Source organism: Primulina huaijiensis, chromosome 18, assembly GCF_012295235.1.
Source record: "Primulina huaijiensis isolate GDHJ02 chromosome 18, ASM1229523v2, whole genome shotgun sequence".
Classification (NCBI taxonomy): domain Eukaryota; kingdom Viridiplantae; phylum Streptophyta; class Magnoliopsida; order Lamiales; family Gesneriaceae; genus Primulina; species Primulina huaijiensis.
This window is the reverse complement of record NC_133323.1, coordinates 3,924,004-3,942,358: the sequence shown is the minus strand read 5'-3', so window position 1 is coordinate 3,942,358 and position 18,355 is coordinate 3,924,004. Positions and strand designations below refer to the sequence as shown.

Genomic DNA, 18,355 nt, shown 5'->3' with positions numbered 1-18,355 from the left:
TTAAAAAGATGGGTCAATTGCATACACTATCATGTGAAATTCTGAGATTGCTAAAAACCGTCATTATGAAAAAAATAATCTATTAACTCCACGCGTTTTCAAATCTTGAGCACATACGTCATTATATTTTCAAATCTTGAGCACATACTTCATCATGTTTTCAAATCTTGAGCTCATGCCCTCTTTGTCCATACTTGTTTTATGGATATGTGTGTTCAAAATTTGAAAACACATATAGTTAATAGTCATATGATGTTTTCAGTAATCTCGTGATTTCACTGTAATAGTGTATGCAATTAACCCTAAAGAGATATAGATATTGCTCAAACTAACAACGAGCATCTCTTTTTTGAGAGCTCATTACTTAAAAACTCTAAAATTCAGTATTCTTGACTTAGAGCAATTGTACGATGAGTAACTCCTAAGAAGTTCTCGCACGGAGCGTGCAATTGAGTAAAGAAGCACACTTAACCTTTTTTTTCTATCATGCATGATTAGGAGTGGTTTTTTCTTCAAATAAATTAAAGTGGCTCCGACACGCTGATCATCAACGATACATAAATATTTAATAAGATCGAAAGCACCCATTAGAATATTATTAGCAATTACGAACTCAGTGCTATATATTATTATTTTTTAAATACCATTAACCAATATTAATCTTCTTCATTGTCGCAACCAAGTGAACTAAAATATATCAGTACTACGACTTTCATATCAGTACTACGACCAACAAATCATGTCGTGAGAAAATACAGTAAATAAAACTGAAACAGTAAAGCTAGCCCGAAAGTTGCTAAGCTGAAGCATCAAGAGTCAGTCATATGGAGTACCAAAAGTCAAACAGGGGAAGGTCACATATTAAAGAAACATGGAATGATGGTTCTCTCACTGTGATGTTGTGAAATTCTTCTAGTCATAAATCAATTTTCATTAAAATATAAGAGATTCATATGATCTAATGGTGTATTGGAATATAAGGAAAATTACTCCCGATGAGAAATAAACTAAATCTAGTGCAAGCCGCTACATGGTCAAGATTGCCAATAAATTAAGTATATTAACTATGATACAATCATTTTAGAAATTTTTTTTCTTTCTAAATTTAAATAATAGTGGTGGTTAAATGGTCCAAGATTTGTGCATTGTCGGTCCCCGCAGATTATAACGTCGGACCCCTTCACTATTCCTTTCACAAAACCACTTTACTTTCATTCAGGAATATTATGTAAGACATGCCTTTTTCACATCATATCACTTTCTTGAAAGCTTCAAGAATATCGCTTTACTTTAAACACATTAATCTAAAATAGTATACAATGCTTGTGTTCACTTTTATAATCTGCAGAGTCTCTATTTGAAAAATATACATATACACATTAATAAGGTGGGATCGAAACCCTAGTTCACATATATTTTTTACTGATGGATCGAAGCCCTAGTTCGTCTAAACCTGACAGGAAAACTGTGGAGAAAAACCGGAGAAGTCAGATGAAATCCATGTGCTCCAAGCTCAGTTCTCTCGTGCCACGGCAATCCCATACAGTTCATAATTCATTTATCTAAATAAGTTTTCTCCATTTGATTATACTAATACTTTTTTCTTTGCATCATGTAGCCTCGTCTGTTGGTTACGAGTTTTGCTTTTGATGAGAATTTGTTTTGTGCCACAGGGAGGAGCGGGTTCGCTGCTGGATCAACTGGAAGTGGCTACCAATTACATCAAGAAGCTGGAATTGAACTTGGAGAAAACTACGCAGAAGAAAAACTTGTTAATGGGACTCAACAACGGAGGCTTAAAACCTCTAGAAATCAACGTTAATTCCATGGGTTCTGTTCTTGAGGTCATTCTGATAACTGGCTTCAACTGTCAGTTTCTGTTTCGGGAAACTATCCGGATACTACAAGAGGAAGATGCAGAGATTGCCAATGCCAGTTTCTCAAAACAAGAAAATGCGGTTTACCATACAATACATTGCAAGGTATAGACGTAGATTAATGTGTTGATCTTTCTTAAATTAGATCGAGCTAGGAATTCCAAAGGGAAGATAATAGCAAGCTTAAAAATTTAATGGTTTCTTTTCTTTTCAATTCATATATACTTTGATCTAGAGAGGAAAAATATTATCATTTTAGGAAAATCTAAGTATCGAGAGTGATGCTCCTATCTAAATCCAGATTTAATTTATTCTACCCTAGCTACCATCTCTAGAGCAACAAAATGTGTTTTTTCACGTTACCCAATGCATGGTGGTCTAGCAATTGAGTAAACTCTTGAGTTATATCCCAAGGTAGGGTCGAACTAACCCTAAACCCAATGGCATAGTAATTAGAGGTTGGGAGACTGGTAGTGGTCCCTTTATGATTTTAAGTTTTTTACATTTCATACCTCAAAATATATTCTTTGTTGCTCTACTCTTTGTTGTAAGAACAGGGCCAGTAATTCATTTAGATGGACTAGCAAGCCCCTATCTTTTGAATTCTTGGATCTGCAGTTTGAGTTAATAATGTTCTTGTTTGGTTTCTTCTAATTAAATTGTTCGCAGATTGGAGGGTCTGCCCCAGAATATAGAGCTACAAGGATAGCTGAGAGGCTAAGAAATTTAGTGGCTCGTGTTGATCCTTAAGAATTTACCAAATCAAGCGTATTAGAATATGATCGACGAACCTAGCAGGCACATGTAGGAATGAAAAATTATTTCGAAATTCGGGAAGAAATGTATATACTTAATGTTATTTAATTTGCACTCGAGCTAATGTTATTTGCACTCCACTTAATTTATGTTATCTACATTCCATGTGATAAGTAAAATTTATTCACAAAATGGATTGCAAACAAAAGAAAAAAAGAGTGTAAATAACAACAGAATGTTTATCAATATGGTTAAAACTTGTTTTTTTATTAATTATTAATTAATATTAGATTTATTTATTTTTTATTCATGCTAAAATTAAGCGTATGTAATTGGTTAGACGAAGAATTGCATTTCATTTAATGGATCACTGAATGAATTGTCAATCACTAATCACGCATTCATGGTGGGAGGAAATATGTATCTTGTGAATGTAAAGGATCAATTTATGATATCGCACATGACTCGTTAATTTGTCAATGACAGTTTTGGGAGAAATTGCGTAATTTATAATGTGCTTGCCAAGAATTTATGGTCGCCGGACCCATTAAAATCTATTGACGTCTTGTTTGAACTTCTAGATCTGACCTTGTCCACAACATACATATATATATTGATTATTTTCTAAGTAAACTATTTTTCTTGATATTTAAATATTGTTGCAATGTTGCATGGGGTGCACACGAGTCGAGTCGAGATCGAGTCATGTTACTCGAGTTTGAATCGATTTAAAACTCGATCGAGTATTCAATTTTAAGTTGGAGATTGACTCGCGAAAATATCGAGCTCTTTTTGAAAACTCAAAAGTATTTGTATCGTAATAGAGATTGATCTCGAACTCGAAAAAAATTAGCATTTGTATTGTCAAAATTTACAATAAATTATTTATCCTCTAAAAAAATAATATATTCAAGAAGCTCGCGAGTTACTCGAGTCGAAACAATTAAAATTAAACTCGACTGAAGATTCGAGCTACTCGAGCTCGATCAAATCAAGCTTGAGTCGAATTTTGACCGAGCTATTCACGAGTAACTCGACTCGTTTGCACCCGTAATGCTAATAGAGATTGCTTAGAGCTGCTTCTACTCCAATAACTTCGTTAGCTATGATCCGAATTCAGACCCATATCAGTTAATGAGTCCTATCACCCTTGCTTAACCATCTGATCCATCGCCTTCTCCTACCACCACAACCATGGACGTCCTGTCCTGTCTGCCTTCTCACCAAAGATCGAGTTGTTCGCCTCCTAAAAAAATCAGACATTTTTTTACTTTTTCGTGTAAGTTTTTTAGTTCAAATAATCGATTACGTCCACTGCAATTTTAGTTCGGCCTACGATACAAGGTTGTCTGCTTGATGGATGCAACCGATATTGTTGACTATTTATATAATTATTGGTACAACCGATCGAATTTTCTGTAGTGTGGATCCAGGCCCATTTAACATGGTAGACTTAGAGATGTCAATGGGGCGAGTATGGCTAAACCCAAGACCCGCCCCATGAAGAAAACTTAGACCCATTACCCGCCCCACCCCGGTTAAATATTCTTCGGATCCACCCCACCCCAAAAACGAAATGGGGCCGGGTAGACCTGCGAGACCCGTGAGACCCGAATTTTTTTTAAATGAAAACAATAATCTTCTTATTACATGACTGAATTACGAAACAAACAATCCTCTAAATACAACACAATAGAAAACTAATTCATGTCTTCGACCACACTTAATAATAACAAACAAATTATTTTCACGACATAATGAATCACATAAAAAAAGAGTTACTAACTCTCCAATAAAAAGTCTTGACATCCTCAAAAATAAATCATAACAGAACTTAAACAGATCAATGTAAAATCAGCGAGTAAGCAATCTTTCAGACACATTATTCAGGATCATCTTCCTCTTCATCAAGAATGGTGAGACAAGTTAGTAAATTACTTGAAGAATTACTTGCAAAATTAAAGAGAGAAAGTACATTGAAAAAATAAAACTGTAATTTAAAACCGTAAAAAAAATATAATTTAAAGAGAAAAAGTATAGTAACAAAATTAAAATGAAAGTACAATGACAAAATAAAAATGTGATTTATTTACCTTCCACGTCACCTCACAACCATCTTCGTGAGCACATCAATTTATATCCACATATATGGGGCGGGTATGGGTTGGGTATTATAGGACCCATGACCCGCCCCATACCCAGACGGGTCTCAAAAATTGGACCCGAGACTCGTCCCGTGACCCATTTAGTATGCCCAAACTCGTCCCAGATGAGGTGAGTCTATTGCGGGTGTGGGTAAAACCCGTACCCATTGACATCCCTGGGTAGACCCCCTTTGTAGGAATTAATTCTGCTTGACAGATAATTATGATTATAATAAAAAATTTGCCACTTTAAAGGAGTTGGGACCCAATGACTCTTTTACACGAGTGTTTTAATGATACCACGTGGGTTGTGTCCCCGAGTGTTAATATAAAGGCCGCTAGAAGAGAGACACGTGTATTTTTCATATTAACTCACACGTTACATGAAAAACGTAGAAAAATTTATATTTTTGGTCTCGTAATTTGTTCATTTTTCTAATTTTAGGTTTTTTGTGAGTCGGTTTGTTATCTTAGTACATTAATTTGTATTTTTTTTCCAACTCGGTCCTTTTTCCCGGAAAATGAAATTGACAATCGGAAATTGCTTAACTGACGATCGTATACTCTGAGTTGAAAATTTAATGTGAATTTTATTTCTGGTGGGAAATTAGTGTATGTAGATTTTTTTTAAAAAAATTCATCATAAGGAAAAATAAATAAATAAAGTCCACCGAGAAGAGGCAGATTTTGAGTTTTGGTTTCTGAATGTGAATATTTTAAATATATTTTTTGTTAATTTTTATTTTAAGATCATGTGAATTTTGGTTTTTTTATTTTTATTTTATTTGCTTAGTAGAATTTTTATTTTAAAAAAAACCATATAGTCTATTTTCCCAACAAAAACTAAATTAAAATATCTAAATTTATTTTTCAGCTCAACATATTTGGCCGTCTGATAACCAATTCTTGTGGTCAATTTCAATTTCAATTTCAATTTCAATTTCGGATTTCGGACTAAAAAGGTCGAAATTGAAAAAAATTCCAAATTGATATACTAATTGAAAACAGTCGGGGTTTTACTCATTTGTTAAGTAACGACTTCGTTTTACATCTCTCAAGATGACAGAAGAGACATTTGTTTTGTCAAAATATAATTGGTCATAAAATATGCATATTTTTTTTAAAAAAAAAAAAACCCTAAGATGCAAATACAAGATTTAGGTCTCACTTTCATGTCACATCGGATTTTATTTATATTTGGATAACATCACATCGAATTTTTTAATATAACTTATAGGCTAATGTTTTAGTTAAGGATGAAATCAATTAAGTTAATCTCTGCACGATTAACTTAATGGTCAAACCATAGGGTATCCGAGGTTCATTATGGACTCAAATCACGTTGAATATATAATTGGCTTCTTTCCCCTTTTGGATTGAAATTCATTTAAAATTGATCAAACCTATAATTATTGGGATTGTACACTTAAATATTAGCCCGCTTGCCTTTCGATGTTTTTGCAAGTCTTGGACTAATCCTCTCTTAATGGTTGTTGCTTTTTATTAAATAAATACTGCCTAACTCCTATTTTTTATGCCAGCTAAAAAAAGAAAATAAAACGAGTTTTTTTTGTTCAACATCCTAGTTGACGGATATTTTGAAATCAAATGATTTGAAATTAGTTATCTTAATCAACTATACTTGTTTGGATATTTTTAATATATATGTATTTGAAATCAGTTATTTTTTTTATTTTACAATCGTTTATAAATTTAAATAATAGATTTTAAATTTTTAGAACATGAACGAAGTCATTTAAACTTTATTTATAAGATCTATTACCCAACTCCAAATCACCTTCTCTAAACCCAACTTTTAGGGCAAACAGATGGGGAAATTAAGGAATTTCTTGCCACCAATATATTTATGTAATGTGGTTCCATTTGTCGAGACTCCTCCTATCACTTTCGGCCTTACTGTTAGTGGAGAAATAACACATCCAACGACCCATATTTTCGCTGCTCTATTTGAACAATTATTTTACGTGTAAGAGCCATAATTTAGACCAAATCCCATTTACATGTTTTGTTTGTACTAGTGGAAGCGGACAAGGGTTGATTCAATCAACCGAGTTATCACTTATCAGACGTAGTGGACTCTGACTAGTTTTTTGAGCGATGATGTTAAAACTCGACTCGAGCACTGAAACTTGATGTTTAAACTCGACAAAATAAAATGAAAGGTGTTTCCAATTGAGAATTATTGCCAATAATTACACTTGCCAAAGTCTAATTTAATTATAGGAGCATTGAATTGGTAATCTCTAAGTCAATGCCAAATATTGAAAGTTGTTTTGACAATTTCTTTCTTCCCTATAACCCCACCATCTCCTGGTCTGAAATTCCAATCACAGCCAATTTTCTGGTTCCAGTTGGACTTTCGTTGCAACCACAACCCCGATCTCCCTCAACGCACGTGTTCCCACCTTCCAATTGTTATATGACCTTGTCACGAGAGTTGCATATCACGCGCGAAAGATCGCCTCGACATTTTGTCGCTAAACCAAAGAGATTTTCGTACACTCCCTAAATACTCTCACTTCATCTTCTCCGAAAGCAAACCCCTTTTTCTCCGTACACAACAGACCCATCGATGGAAAACTCGATGAAAATCCAAGAATCACAAAACCCATCTCTAATTCCTTCTCCAAGGACTCATGGTTCCAACAGCCCGACCAGCAATGGCTTCCACGCCAGATCCGAACCTAATAATCCGTACCCTACCACCTTCGTCCAAGCCGACACCTCCTCCTTCAAACAAGTGGTTCAAATGCTGACTGGGTCGGCTGAGACGACCCGGATTGCCTCCAGACCGGACCCGGTGAGAAGCTTGATCCCACCAATCAGGACAGGTCCAAGGAAAGATAAGCTCTACGAGCGCAGAAACAGCCTCAAAAACTTGAAGATCAGCCCGTTGGGCCCAGGTCTGGTCAACGGTAGACCCAGATTCTTATCTGGATACTCGGTTTCGCCTCGAAACGGAACCCCTGAAATCCTGTCACCCAGTATTCTCGACTTTCCGTCGCTGGTCCTCAGCCCGGTTACCCCTCTGATACCCGACCCGTTTAACAGGGGAACTGGTGCCAACAACTGTGGTAGTAACTTGAATATGGAGGCGGAGGATAAAGCGATAAAAGAAAAGGGATTTTATATGCACCCTTCGCCGGTGAATACCCCGAGGGACTCGGAGCCCCGACTTCTGCCTTTGTTTCCTGCAACCTCACATCCCAACGGAGTTGGTTCTTGAGTCAGTCTCATTTTCCTTTTTTTTATTTTATTTTTAATTTATGATTTTGGAATGGATGAGTGAGTAGTCAACTCATGTGGCATTTCACCAATGTTTAACATGAAATTTGGTATTAAAAAAAAAAGATGAGTAAAATATGCCATCTTTGCTTCTATGCCATTCTTGTTTTTTTGAAATTCCTTTGGTTCGAAATGAAATATTGCAATTTAAATTGCTAAGTTCTTACAAAAATGCGTGTTGTCCACGTATATTTTTGTTTTAAGATTTATTCATAATAGTTTGATCCCTAAAAAATATAAAAAATGGGTTTTGAGAAGTGGACACGAGGAAACGGAGTGGAAAAGGGTGGGATTATTACTGAGTGGGATTGGCCAATGGGAGTGGAAGAGCAAAAGAAGGAAAGGGTGCAGGGAATCTTGACTTTGATGTTTGTATTATCCGATAGATTATGCTAGTTAATTGAAGGACGGGTAGTCGGGGCAATAGGTGATTGATTGTGTTATCATTATCGACTAAGTCTCTTGTTAAACAATCTAAAAAATCTTTATCTGTGAGACAGGTCAATCCTATCGATATTCACAATAAAAAATAATATTCTTAGCATAAAAATTAATATTTTTTCATGGATGACCCAAATAAGATATCTGTCTCACAAAATACGACTCGTGAGACCGTCTCACACAAGTTTTTGCGATCATTATCCTATCCCCTTCATCTTTCTTATTCTCTGTTTGTTTGGGATTCCAGGAAATATGAATATTAAAATGAAATATATCAAGAAACAGATCTCGCATTCTAAATATTAATATGCTTATATTAATAATATAATGTATAATAATGAAATCGACAAGGTAAAATAATATGGCCAGCCCGACTCTCTACATGAAGTGCATTGTGGTCTATGGTCACCGGGTATGTTCAAGTCAACAATCTCCGATATCTTACAATCAAGAACAACCATTGAGAGTATGTTTGAAATTGTTGTAACGGAACTCTCCGATGCTTGAATCAGAACAAAATGTCTAAAACTTTTGGGTGATTGACATTAAATAAGTATGTAGTCTCTTTTTTTCTTCGAGTTTCTAGGGTGGGTGATTGACATTAAATTAAGTAAATGGAGTAACTGTTAAAATGTCTCCTAGGATATTTTGATTGTCGCCACTGTTATGAATGTCGGCGTACACAACGGCTATCATTTTAATGGAGTGGGAGCCATGACCAACAAATTGCAACAAAATGATCAATTGGAACCTAAATTAGTTGTCCTTCGAATTTTGGTTGGTGATCGTCGCACTTTAGAATTTGCCATTATAAATACCTTTCTTCCTAATTCCATTCCACATATTTAAAAGACCGAAAATAGTAGTTTATCATCAAAGAAATGGTTAATTTTATACAATACTTGGAAAAAATTCTTCATAGAAAAATATCTATTAATTCATCGTGTTTTCAAATTTTCAGCACATGCATCGCAATATTTTTAAATCTTGAGCATATACACATTTTTGTCTATACATTTTTTAGAGGTTATCTATGCTAAAAATTTAAAAAACACGAGAAATTAATAGCTATGAAGGTTAATTACATACAATATAATATTCCTGAGAAATATTGTGAAATCTTGATTAGAGACAAAGCAAAGTGTCATAATTTTTTCGGGTTGTGTTTTGATTGATGTATTTGGATTTAGATTTGTAAAATTATTTCAAATCAAATAATTTGAAATCCAAAATTTTGAAATAATTAGGTTGATTAGTGGATTTGAAATTAAAACATAAAAATAAATGTACTTAGCTAACATAATATATTTAAAATATTTTATTATAATTTTGAACCAAATGAATATAATAAATTTGAAATGTGGATTTGATTTTTAGAGATGAAGCTGAAAATTTTGGTCTCCTTCTGGAATTGAAAACGGTGCGTAGAAATGGAATCAGATAAATCCCGAATCTCTTAAAAAATAATATAACATTTATTTGATAAAAAAAAGTTAATAAAATAAACTAAAAAACACACAGTTTGAAAAAAGATAGAAAAATGTGGCAAGAATTTTTATCACAAAGCAAATAGTCAATTATACTACGTACATCGTCCTATGACCAATCAACTTATAAATGTAAACGTCCAAATAAAGTTTTAAAAATTTCATAAAAAACCAGCAAAACCATTTTTAAATTTTAAATTGAAATAAAAAATACAAACTTATAATTTATAAAGAATAAAAATATTTTGATACACTAACTATTGATAAATTGATATATTTATTATTTTACATGAATAAAAATATTTTGATACACAAACTATTGATAAATTGATATATTTATTATTGTACATGATTTAATCAATACACGATCCAACTAAAATTAAAGGGAATTAAATTCAATTAGATATACATCTTTATTTTCAAAATTATTTTATTGATTGATTTTTCTTTTTTGTAAAAAGATTATACTTGTTTTTAAAATATTATATTATGGTAAATAAGTATTATTGTCTTTATATTAAAGTATTAAAATTATTAATTAAATATAAATATGTCTAAACAAATATATTATATACTCAAATATAATATATTTTAAACATATTTATAGATATATAATAAAATAATATTATTTTTCTTTCTCCATATAATAGTATTATATATTAATAAAATTACAACTCAATAAATAAATCATCTATACATCTAAATATATTTTAGTATACTGACAAAATATATTACAAAAAATGTATGTCTTTGGAACTAAGAGGTACTATTGTCTGACGATCAAAACAACTTTAATCATTATTTTAGTTTTTCGAAATCTGGTATTATTCCGTTAAGAATTCGAAAAAATGTTCATCATGAAAATTATAAATAATGGAGAAAAAACAAATCTTGTGACGTCTCTGACTTCTCATTCATGACCTTTGTTTAAATCATTAACTTCTTAGTTCTAACATGCACTATCCAAGCATAGTGTGTCCAAAGACTCAATAGGCATATTCAAATACTAACGAGTACATAATAAAATCATATGACATGCGTAGGACGTGATCATATATAACTTAAAAGTTTAGCATTCTTAGCTTTGTGTGATGAATATAATGCCAATGTGGTAACTACCATCATAGCACATTCATTGATTTCCTTGATCACGTAATTAATAGTTGTGCAACCTAGGTATATTATTTGATACAGCCATTATTAGCTAGCCGAAGCCAATATGTGTACCGTCCATTCTTGTTTGGAAATGCCTCCCGGAAGCCTCTTTCCGGGAGATCAGTCTCGTACTGTCATCACAAATACATATAAACATCACAATAATGTTCCCAGGCTCATAAACACTCATACTTGAAAATTATTCATGTCATTTACAAGAAAAATAAACATTTCCCATGAATTTCATAAACATCGGTATCATATTTTCATACTTAAAAATAACTTTCATGAAAACAAATACTTAGACTGTCATGCATTACGTATAGTACTTAGTGATCCACGTAAGTCATTATCTACGTTCTTGACGGCGATTTCATGCAGCATGCTTACAAGACCACATTTGGACCCTCACATGCATACTATAGGATAAAACTTGACCAAAAAGAAATGTAAAAAATCCGCCATACCCACGCAGGGGGAAAGGAGGGGTATCCTCGCGTGTCCGTGTGGGTCTCTTTCGTGTTGGCCACGCACACAAAACTTGATATCCCCCATGAAATAGACCTCAAATATGCATCAAAACTCCTTTCTAGAAATTTATCCCCATGATTTTGACTCCAAAAACACATCAAAATACCCGTTGGATTTCACAAACTATAATTTTCAATACTTATGCTGAAATAGACCTCAAACACACATCAAAACACTCCTTTTCAAATCATACTCAAGAATTTTGATCTCAAAACACATCAAAACCCTTATTCTAAATAAAAAAACAGATTTTAACTTTCAAACCATAAACTCAAACACATGCTTGTAAATCGTCGAGAACGACTTAAGCTTCACATGTACACATCATCATATGCTTTTCTTTCAAAAATATTGAGATTCATCGCAAGAAAGCATCACATAGTTAGAAGACACACATCAATATCAAAATACATAATATTGCTTGGATAGTACATTCAAAAGATTGAAAAAAAACTTGCCTTTTTTGTTGATATGGAATAATCTGGACTCCGAGAACACGACTTTAGCCTCCTTAACCAAGAACGACTCAATAATATAACTAAACTTTGTGACAGCTAGAATTCTTCGAAACCCTAAGGGGATGGGGGATAGAATGACGTCTAAAACTTCAAAAGAATGAATGAGGGTTTCTTTCCAGTTTTTTTTTTTATCTAAGAATAAGCATGTGGCCCAATAATGACATAATAAAATAATTAAAACATTTTTCATACTTTAAACTTAAAAATAAAATCCTAAATATTATTTTTATAAAAACTCATGCATAAACTTTTCTAAATATAAAAATCCATAAATATGACTCGTTGGATGGTCTCGATTCTTTTCGTTACCGGAAGTATACTCATACCTGAGAATAATCAAAATTAACTTTTTGCATAAAAAATCATGCTTTAAACATTTAAACTCAAGATTTTCATAATAATAAACAAATAAAAACATGAAATATTTTAAACCATATGACACGTAATAAAATATTTAATAAGTGTTCACTTATATTTTATTTTTTGGGTGTTACAAATCTTCCGGAAAAAAACTACACGTGGTTATTAATGGAGTATTATTATAATGACACGTGTATCCCACTCAATTATCCGACTGCATGCTTCAATGTTCTGGAGTTTTTGAATTTGATTTAGACTTTTCTAATAAGCTTCCTAGTTTTTCAATATGTAATTTTATTTAAATATATATTAAAAAAATATTTATTTTATAATTTTAATAAAAAAATAATCTTGAAAAATGACATGTATATTTAGTTGAATTTAATAACAATTTCAGAATTAATAGTAATTTAGGGGAAGCATAAATTTGATATTTTGTTATATCATGTATCAATTAATTTATTTATAATTGTTCATATATCAATTTTTCAGTTTATCAATAGTTTGTTTATCAAAATATTTTTTAATTCATTTATAAATGACAAAAAAATTGGATAGGACCCTGGGCCTTGAAAGAATGGATGATGAAAGCCCATTTTTGTTGTTGTCCATTTTACAGTGAAGACTTAGACCATAGAGGGCCTTGAGGCCGCACCCAATTTGGCCAGGGTCGCCTCAATGGAGAAAAAATAGAAGGACGTAACAAGGCATCTCCTAAAACCAAGAATTAAGAGATTGTGTTTGAGTTGATGGATCATTTTAAAAATACATCGATTTAATAATTTTTTTAATAAGTATTATTTAAATATTTTCAAACTTATAAATATAAATATTTTGGATTATTATATGATATCTTGAAAGGGTTCTTGGACCCGGGCATGAAAAGAAGGACTAAAGCAGGGTCAGTCCGGAGTTAGTCTCAGGAAGATAAGAGAAGATCGGGTGGAAGTCATCTCTGGAATAAAGACATGGATCAGGGTTAACTCGACCCTACCCCTGCGGGCAGTGCCCGCAGGGGTCGATCCAATGGCTCGGATTTTTCCGAGTCAATTTTTTTTTTTTTTACACGGAGGTGGGCCCGGATCACTTATGTGGAGTGATCCGGGCCGTTCATTGCCCGTGCGGGCAGGTTGAAATAAACCATGGATCAGCCACTCAAGACATGGATCAACTCAGGAAATCTAGCATACCACTATCAACTTGTATAATCCCGGGCTCATAGCCTCAATCGAGCAACAAAAGAAGACTAAGTTGATTGATCATGTACCCTATTCACCGATAATCACGGGGCATATTTCCCTTCACGTTCTCAAATCATGATAAAGCCAAGAAGTGGATCATTATCATTACTTGAGCATCTCGGAGCGGTCATCGATTCTGGTGCCCTGTAAATACCTCCAACATAGGTAAAATCAAGGAGGATACATTTCATTTTTCCAAGCACTCTCTTTATATTCACTTAAAAGTACCTTCTTTCTTTTGCGTTAATAATTGACAAGTTTGAGTATCAGAGTGGTCAAACTAGAAACATTTCAGCGTCCCATTAACTTTTTTTTTTTTCAAATGTGCAAATCATCTCGTCCGGGTTCATCCTACCCGGTCATCAGTATTCACATGGAAAAAGCATATCTCTGCCTGATAAATTGTCCATCCAACTCATTCAATTTTTTTATAAAATGTTTTAAATGTTGTTAATACAAATGTATGTGATGCGATCCGGGTGAAATGGACGAGCCGGGTCGAATGCTCCACCGGATCTGCTATCAAGATAATGAAGGGAATAAGAGCAAGGAGACATATATCTGTAATACGACTTCAGCTGTAACCTGCACACAAGGAGATGAACTCGTGAATGGGCGCCGGAGGGGTGTCCGGCGTGGCCACTCCGATGCTTAAGTCAGCAGGGTACTCAAGCGATAAAACCAATGTAGTCAAGTGATGACTGTGTGATATTGGTGTGTATGAATGAATTCTAAATGTGAAGATGAAACCTGGTATTTATAGTAGGGGATGCATTGATGACCTCGATCTGCGTGCTACCTACTAATTATAGTAGGACGGCTACATTCTGTCATGTCAAATCACACACTAGTCACATCCCGCCTGTCTGACTTTGTCAACCACTTGGATTAGTGTCAGAGATAGGACAGTCGCCCACATCCAATTCTGCTAGTGTACTCGAGTGCGGTGCTCATATCGAGGTGGCCCGGTTAGAATGCCTACCGGGGGCTTATATAAGAGCCCGGGCGTCTTGTTGCCCGGGGAGTAGAGCCCGGGCTTGCACCTGACCGGCTTCAGAAGAATCCATCCTGCAGATTGACCCTGATTTGGGAATCCATCTGATATCTCGGGTCATCCATGACCCGGGCTCTTACAGGGGTATCATCAATATGTTTGGACAATTATTCTATAAAAATATCTTTATAGTTTAAAATAATACATTTTGATTTCCATCATTGCCTTCATTTCTAGAAACATCAAAAAACACATCTCAGTTTTCTTTAAATAGTTATACTTGGAGGACATTTGTTTTAAATATTTTTCAAAAACATTTTACAAAAATCTTATCCAAACATATACATTAAGTTTTTCACTTATAAAACACTAAAAACGTTTTAAAGTATTTGTCCAAACTGAGCTTAGGTCTCATGTACAACGATATAATATATCTATATTCGTGAGACGAATCGATCTAGTTCATATGTATAGTTTCACTACAATTGACATACATTACATAATTTACTTTTGATATAAAAATTACTATATGTTCCAGTTATATAGTTCAGTTTGTTTTTCACACATAGAAAGAATTTTTTTGAGAAAACAAATTATACAGACAAATTTATTAATATAATGTAATTTAATAATATCAAGAAAAACATATTGAATACAATTACGAACATTAAATAACAATATATTAGTAATTTTTTTTATTAAATGTGTAAAAAAATTATATATTTGATATGGACGAAACCAGAAATATGAGTAATATTTTTTACTAAATTAAAATATATTATATAATGTTTTTTCATTATATAAACAACAAAAATAATACATTATAATAAAAATAATATTTTAAACAGTGATCGCATATCGCATAAATATTTATTATGTGATCAGAATGGAACGTGTGAGGGAAAAAAATGACAGATTTGAGTTTGACGAGTTAACGGTTTCCAAGCACCAAGCTACACGTGGCAGGCTGCTATCACAGGTGTACGATTTCTGCATCGCCACCTTTCTTTAATTTTACCGAAATAAAATAGTCAGATTATTCATTTGCAAGGCTACATTCTGAGGTTTCAATCTATTTTATCACTGATTCCACAATACGCAAGATATGGCAGCGCCAGCCATGTTTACAGTAAAAAACACGCTCATCGGCCTTTCAAAGTCTCTGTCTCACTGCAATCCTTCGTTTCCGCTTCGCCCTAAAGTTTCTACAGTTTGCTTCGCTTCTAATTCACAGGTAAACTTAATGCATTAGTTGATTTCAATTCATATTTGTGATGTTTAAATTCATTAATGGGTGATTTCAGTCACGACATGCTCCCAACGATGGCGGCAGGAGAGAGTATAGTCAGTGCAGTGCCGAGGAGGCTGTGCAAGAACCAGGAAATTCCATGAACGAAACAGTGGACAGAACAAAGGAAAAAACAGGCGAAATGAAGGAAAACGTGAAGGGGAACGCAGAGGCCATGAAGCACAAGGCTAGTGATTCGGCGGCGAAGGTGGCAGGGAAGACGAGGGAAGCTGAAAACAGAGCGGTGGAATCTGCGGATGATTTAAAGGAGAAGGCGAAAGATAAATCGGAGGATATGAAGGAGAAGAGCAAGGAGGAACTAGGTTCTATGGGTGACAAAACTAAAGAGTACGCGCAGGAGGCGAAAGAGAAGACAAAGGATGCTGCCGGGACCGCGGGGGAGGAAACAAAAGGTGCCATGGATTCGGTGGCGGACACAGCCCAGAGTCTAGGCAAGAAGGCGAAGCAAACTGTTGAAGGAGCCTGGGGAGCGGCGAAAGACACAACTCAGAAGATTAAGGAGACGGTGGTGGGGAAATCTGGTGAAGTTGACGTGGAAGAACATGCCAAGAAGCCGGCGAGAGAGGCTAAGGAAAAGGACGACGGCCCCAAGTTGTAAATGTTGTTGGCTCTCGAACTTTGGAATTTCATTTCGATTGTTGAATAAAACAATTTGCATTTTAATACACTGACATGTTAATTCAAGTTGAGTATTCAGAAAGTTGTGCATGAAATGTCAATTAAGTATTTGAGGAATTAACATAATTACACATTTTTAGGCAAATTTTATATTCACTCCCTTGTTATGCTGGCATTAATTGAAGCCCTGTTATTGGCCAACAAATATGACTTGGCTAGGCAATGATCAACATTTATGATTTTAATACAAGAAATTGGAAGATAGGGGATGATATATATTTTAATTTATTTTTTATCATTTCAATTCCAAAAATTTATATCTTTATTTTTAAAACACTTATAAATGGTATAATAACAATATTACCCTTATGTTACTCAACAAAATATTTTTCAAACTACAATTCTACCCTCATCTCACCTACAAATTACACCTATTATTTTTTGAAAAGAAGAAAAAGTCATTACCCAAACAATAATTTTTAAAATTATAAAAAAATAATTACAAATATTTTAAATTTAATAAAAACCAAATGTGCAGCACATATGGTTACTAGTTTTAATAATGGTACAATAGAATTGTATTACTAATGTTGACAATGCCGATAGANTATATATATATAATGGTATATCATCCGACTGCGCCGCCCCACGACCGGCCGGCAGCTGTATCTGGCAACTCAGCATTTGTGCATGTTCTAGTGCTCTATATATTATTTTGTCATAGCTGCTTTAGTCTGAAGTGTAGATCATACGATCATTTGTCTCACTGTCTTATGCAGTAAGGATTTTGTTCTGATTTAAGCTGTGGTTCGCTACACAGAAAAGGGTTCTGTTGATCACTAAATTTTGCGTCTCCATGTCCAAATATTCGAGGATATCTGCACGCACACGGCCTATTTGATTAGTTTTGCGGTCTTTCTTTTGCTTAAGCCTTAAGCAAAGGCACAAGAAAAACGACGTGTTTTTCTTTAATTTATTTATTTCTGTCGTTCTTGCAAGAAAGATTTAGTTTTTAGATTACCTTTGGTTTATCTGGATTACGGTGAAAAGCGGAGCTTTAATTTCTGATATTCATAATCTCAACACGAATTTGGGGATTGGATTGCAAGAATATTATTAGCTAGAGTTGCATATAATCTCCAAGTCCATGTTAAGCTCGCGCATTTAAAGCTTCTACACTTGAATTCACTTGAACTCGATCCTCGTACCGACTATTATATAAACGTCGGCTCGGCTGTATATATAGATAAACACAGACAAATAAACATGCAGAAAGGGGGAAGCCAAGAGTATTTGAATTATCTTCACGAAGATCGGAGACAACCACCGCCGCCACAGATACCGGATTTTCAAAGGGCCGAAAACCACCGTCAACCGCCACCGACCCAGCAGTGTCCGCGCTGTGATTCTTCCAACACCAAGTTTTGTTATTACAACAATTACAGCCTCTCTCAGCCGCGGTACTTTTGCAAAGCTTGTAGGAGGTATTGGACTCATGGCGGTACCCTGAGAAACGTTCCAATCGGAGGTGGTTGCCGTAAAAGCAAACGGTCGAAATCCTCATCTTCTTCTTCACCGAACAGTGAGATGGCCAGAGGAATTCAATCTCTATCAACGG

At 34.2% G+C, this 18,355-nt stretch overlaps 3 protein-coding genes across 3 annotated transcripts; all 3 read left to right on the top strand.

Annotated features, from left to right (window-relative positions):
- Nucleotides 1-1,294: 1,294 nt before the first annotated feature.
- LOC140964814 (transcription factor bHLH162-like) lies at nucleotides 1,295-2,800 on the top strand. Its single transcript, XM_073424760.1, has 3 exons — nucleotides 1,295-1,545; nucleotides 1,674-1,982; nucleotides 2,547-2,800. The coding sequence occupies exons 1-3, from the start codon at nucleotides 1,426-1,428 to the stop codon at nucleotides 2,625-2,627; spliced, it is 510 nt and encodes a 169-aa protein (XP_073280861.1). The 5' UTR covers nucleotides 1,295-1,425; the 3' UTR covers nucleotides 2,628-2,800.
- A 4,215-nt stretch (nucleotides 2,801-7,015) lies between these two features.
- Nucleotides 7,016-8,178, top strand: LOC140964718 (VQ motif-containing protein 4-like). The gene has a single exon (XM_073424612.1). The coding sequence runs from the start codon at nucleotides 7,371-7,373 to the stop codon at nucleotides 8,022-8,024; it is 654 nt and encodes a 217-aa protein (XP_073280713.1). The 5' UTR covers nucleotides 7,016-7,370; the 3' UTR covers nucleotides 8,025-8,178.
- Nucleotides 8,179-15,859: 7,681 nt separating this feature from the next.
- LOC140965102 (uncharacterized) lies at nucleotides 15,860-16,803 on the top strand. Its single transcript, XM_073425159.1, has 2 exons — nucleotides 15,860-16,044; nucleotides 16,115-16,803. The coding sequence occupies exons 1-2, from the start codon at nucleotides 15,916-15,918 to the stop codon at nucleotides 16,715-16,717; spliced, it is 732 nt and encodes a 243-aa protein (XP_073281260.1). The 5' UTR covers nucleotides 15,860-15,915; the 3' UTR covers nucleotides 16,718-16,803.
- Nucleotides 16,804-18,355: the final 1,552 nt, after the last annotated feature.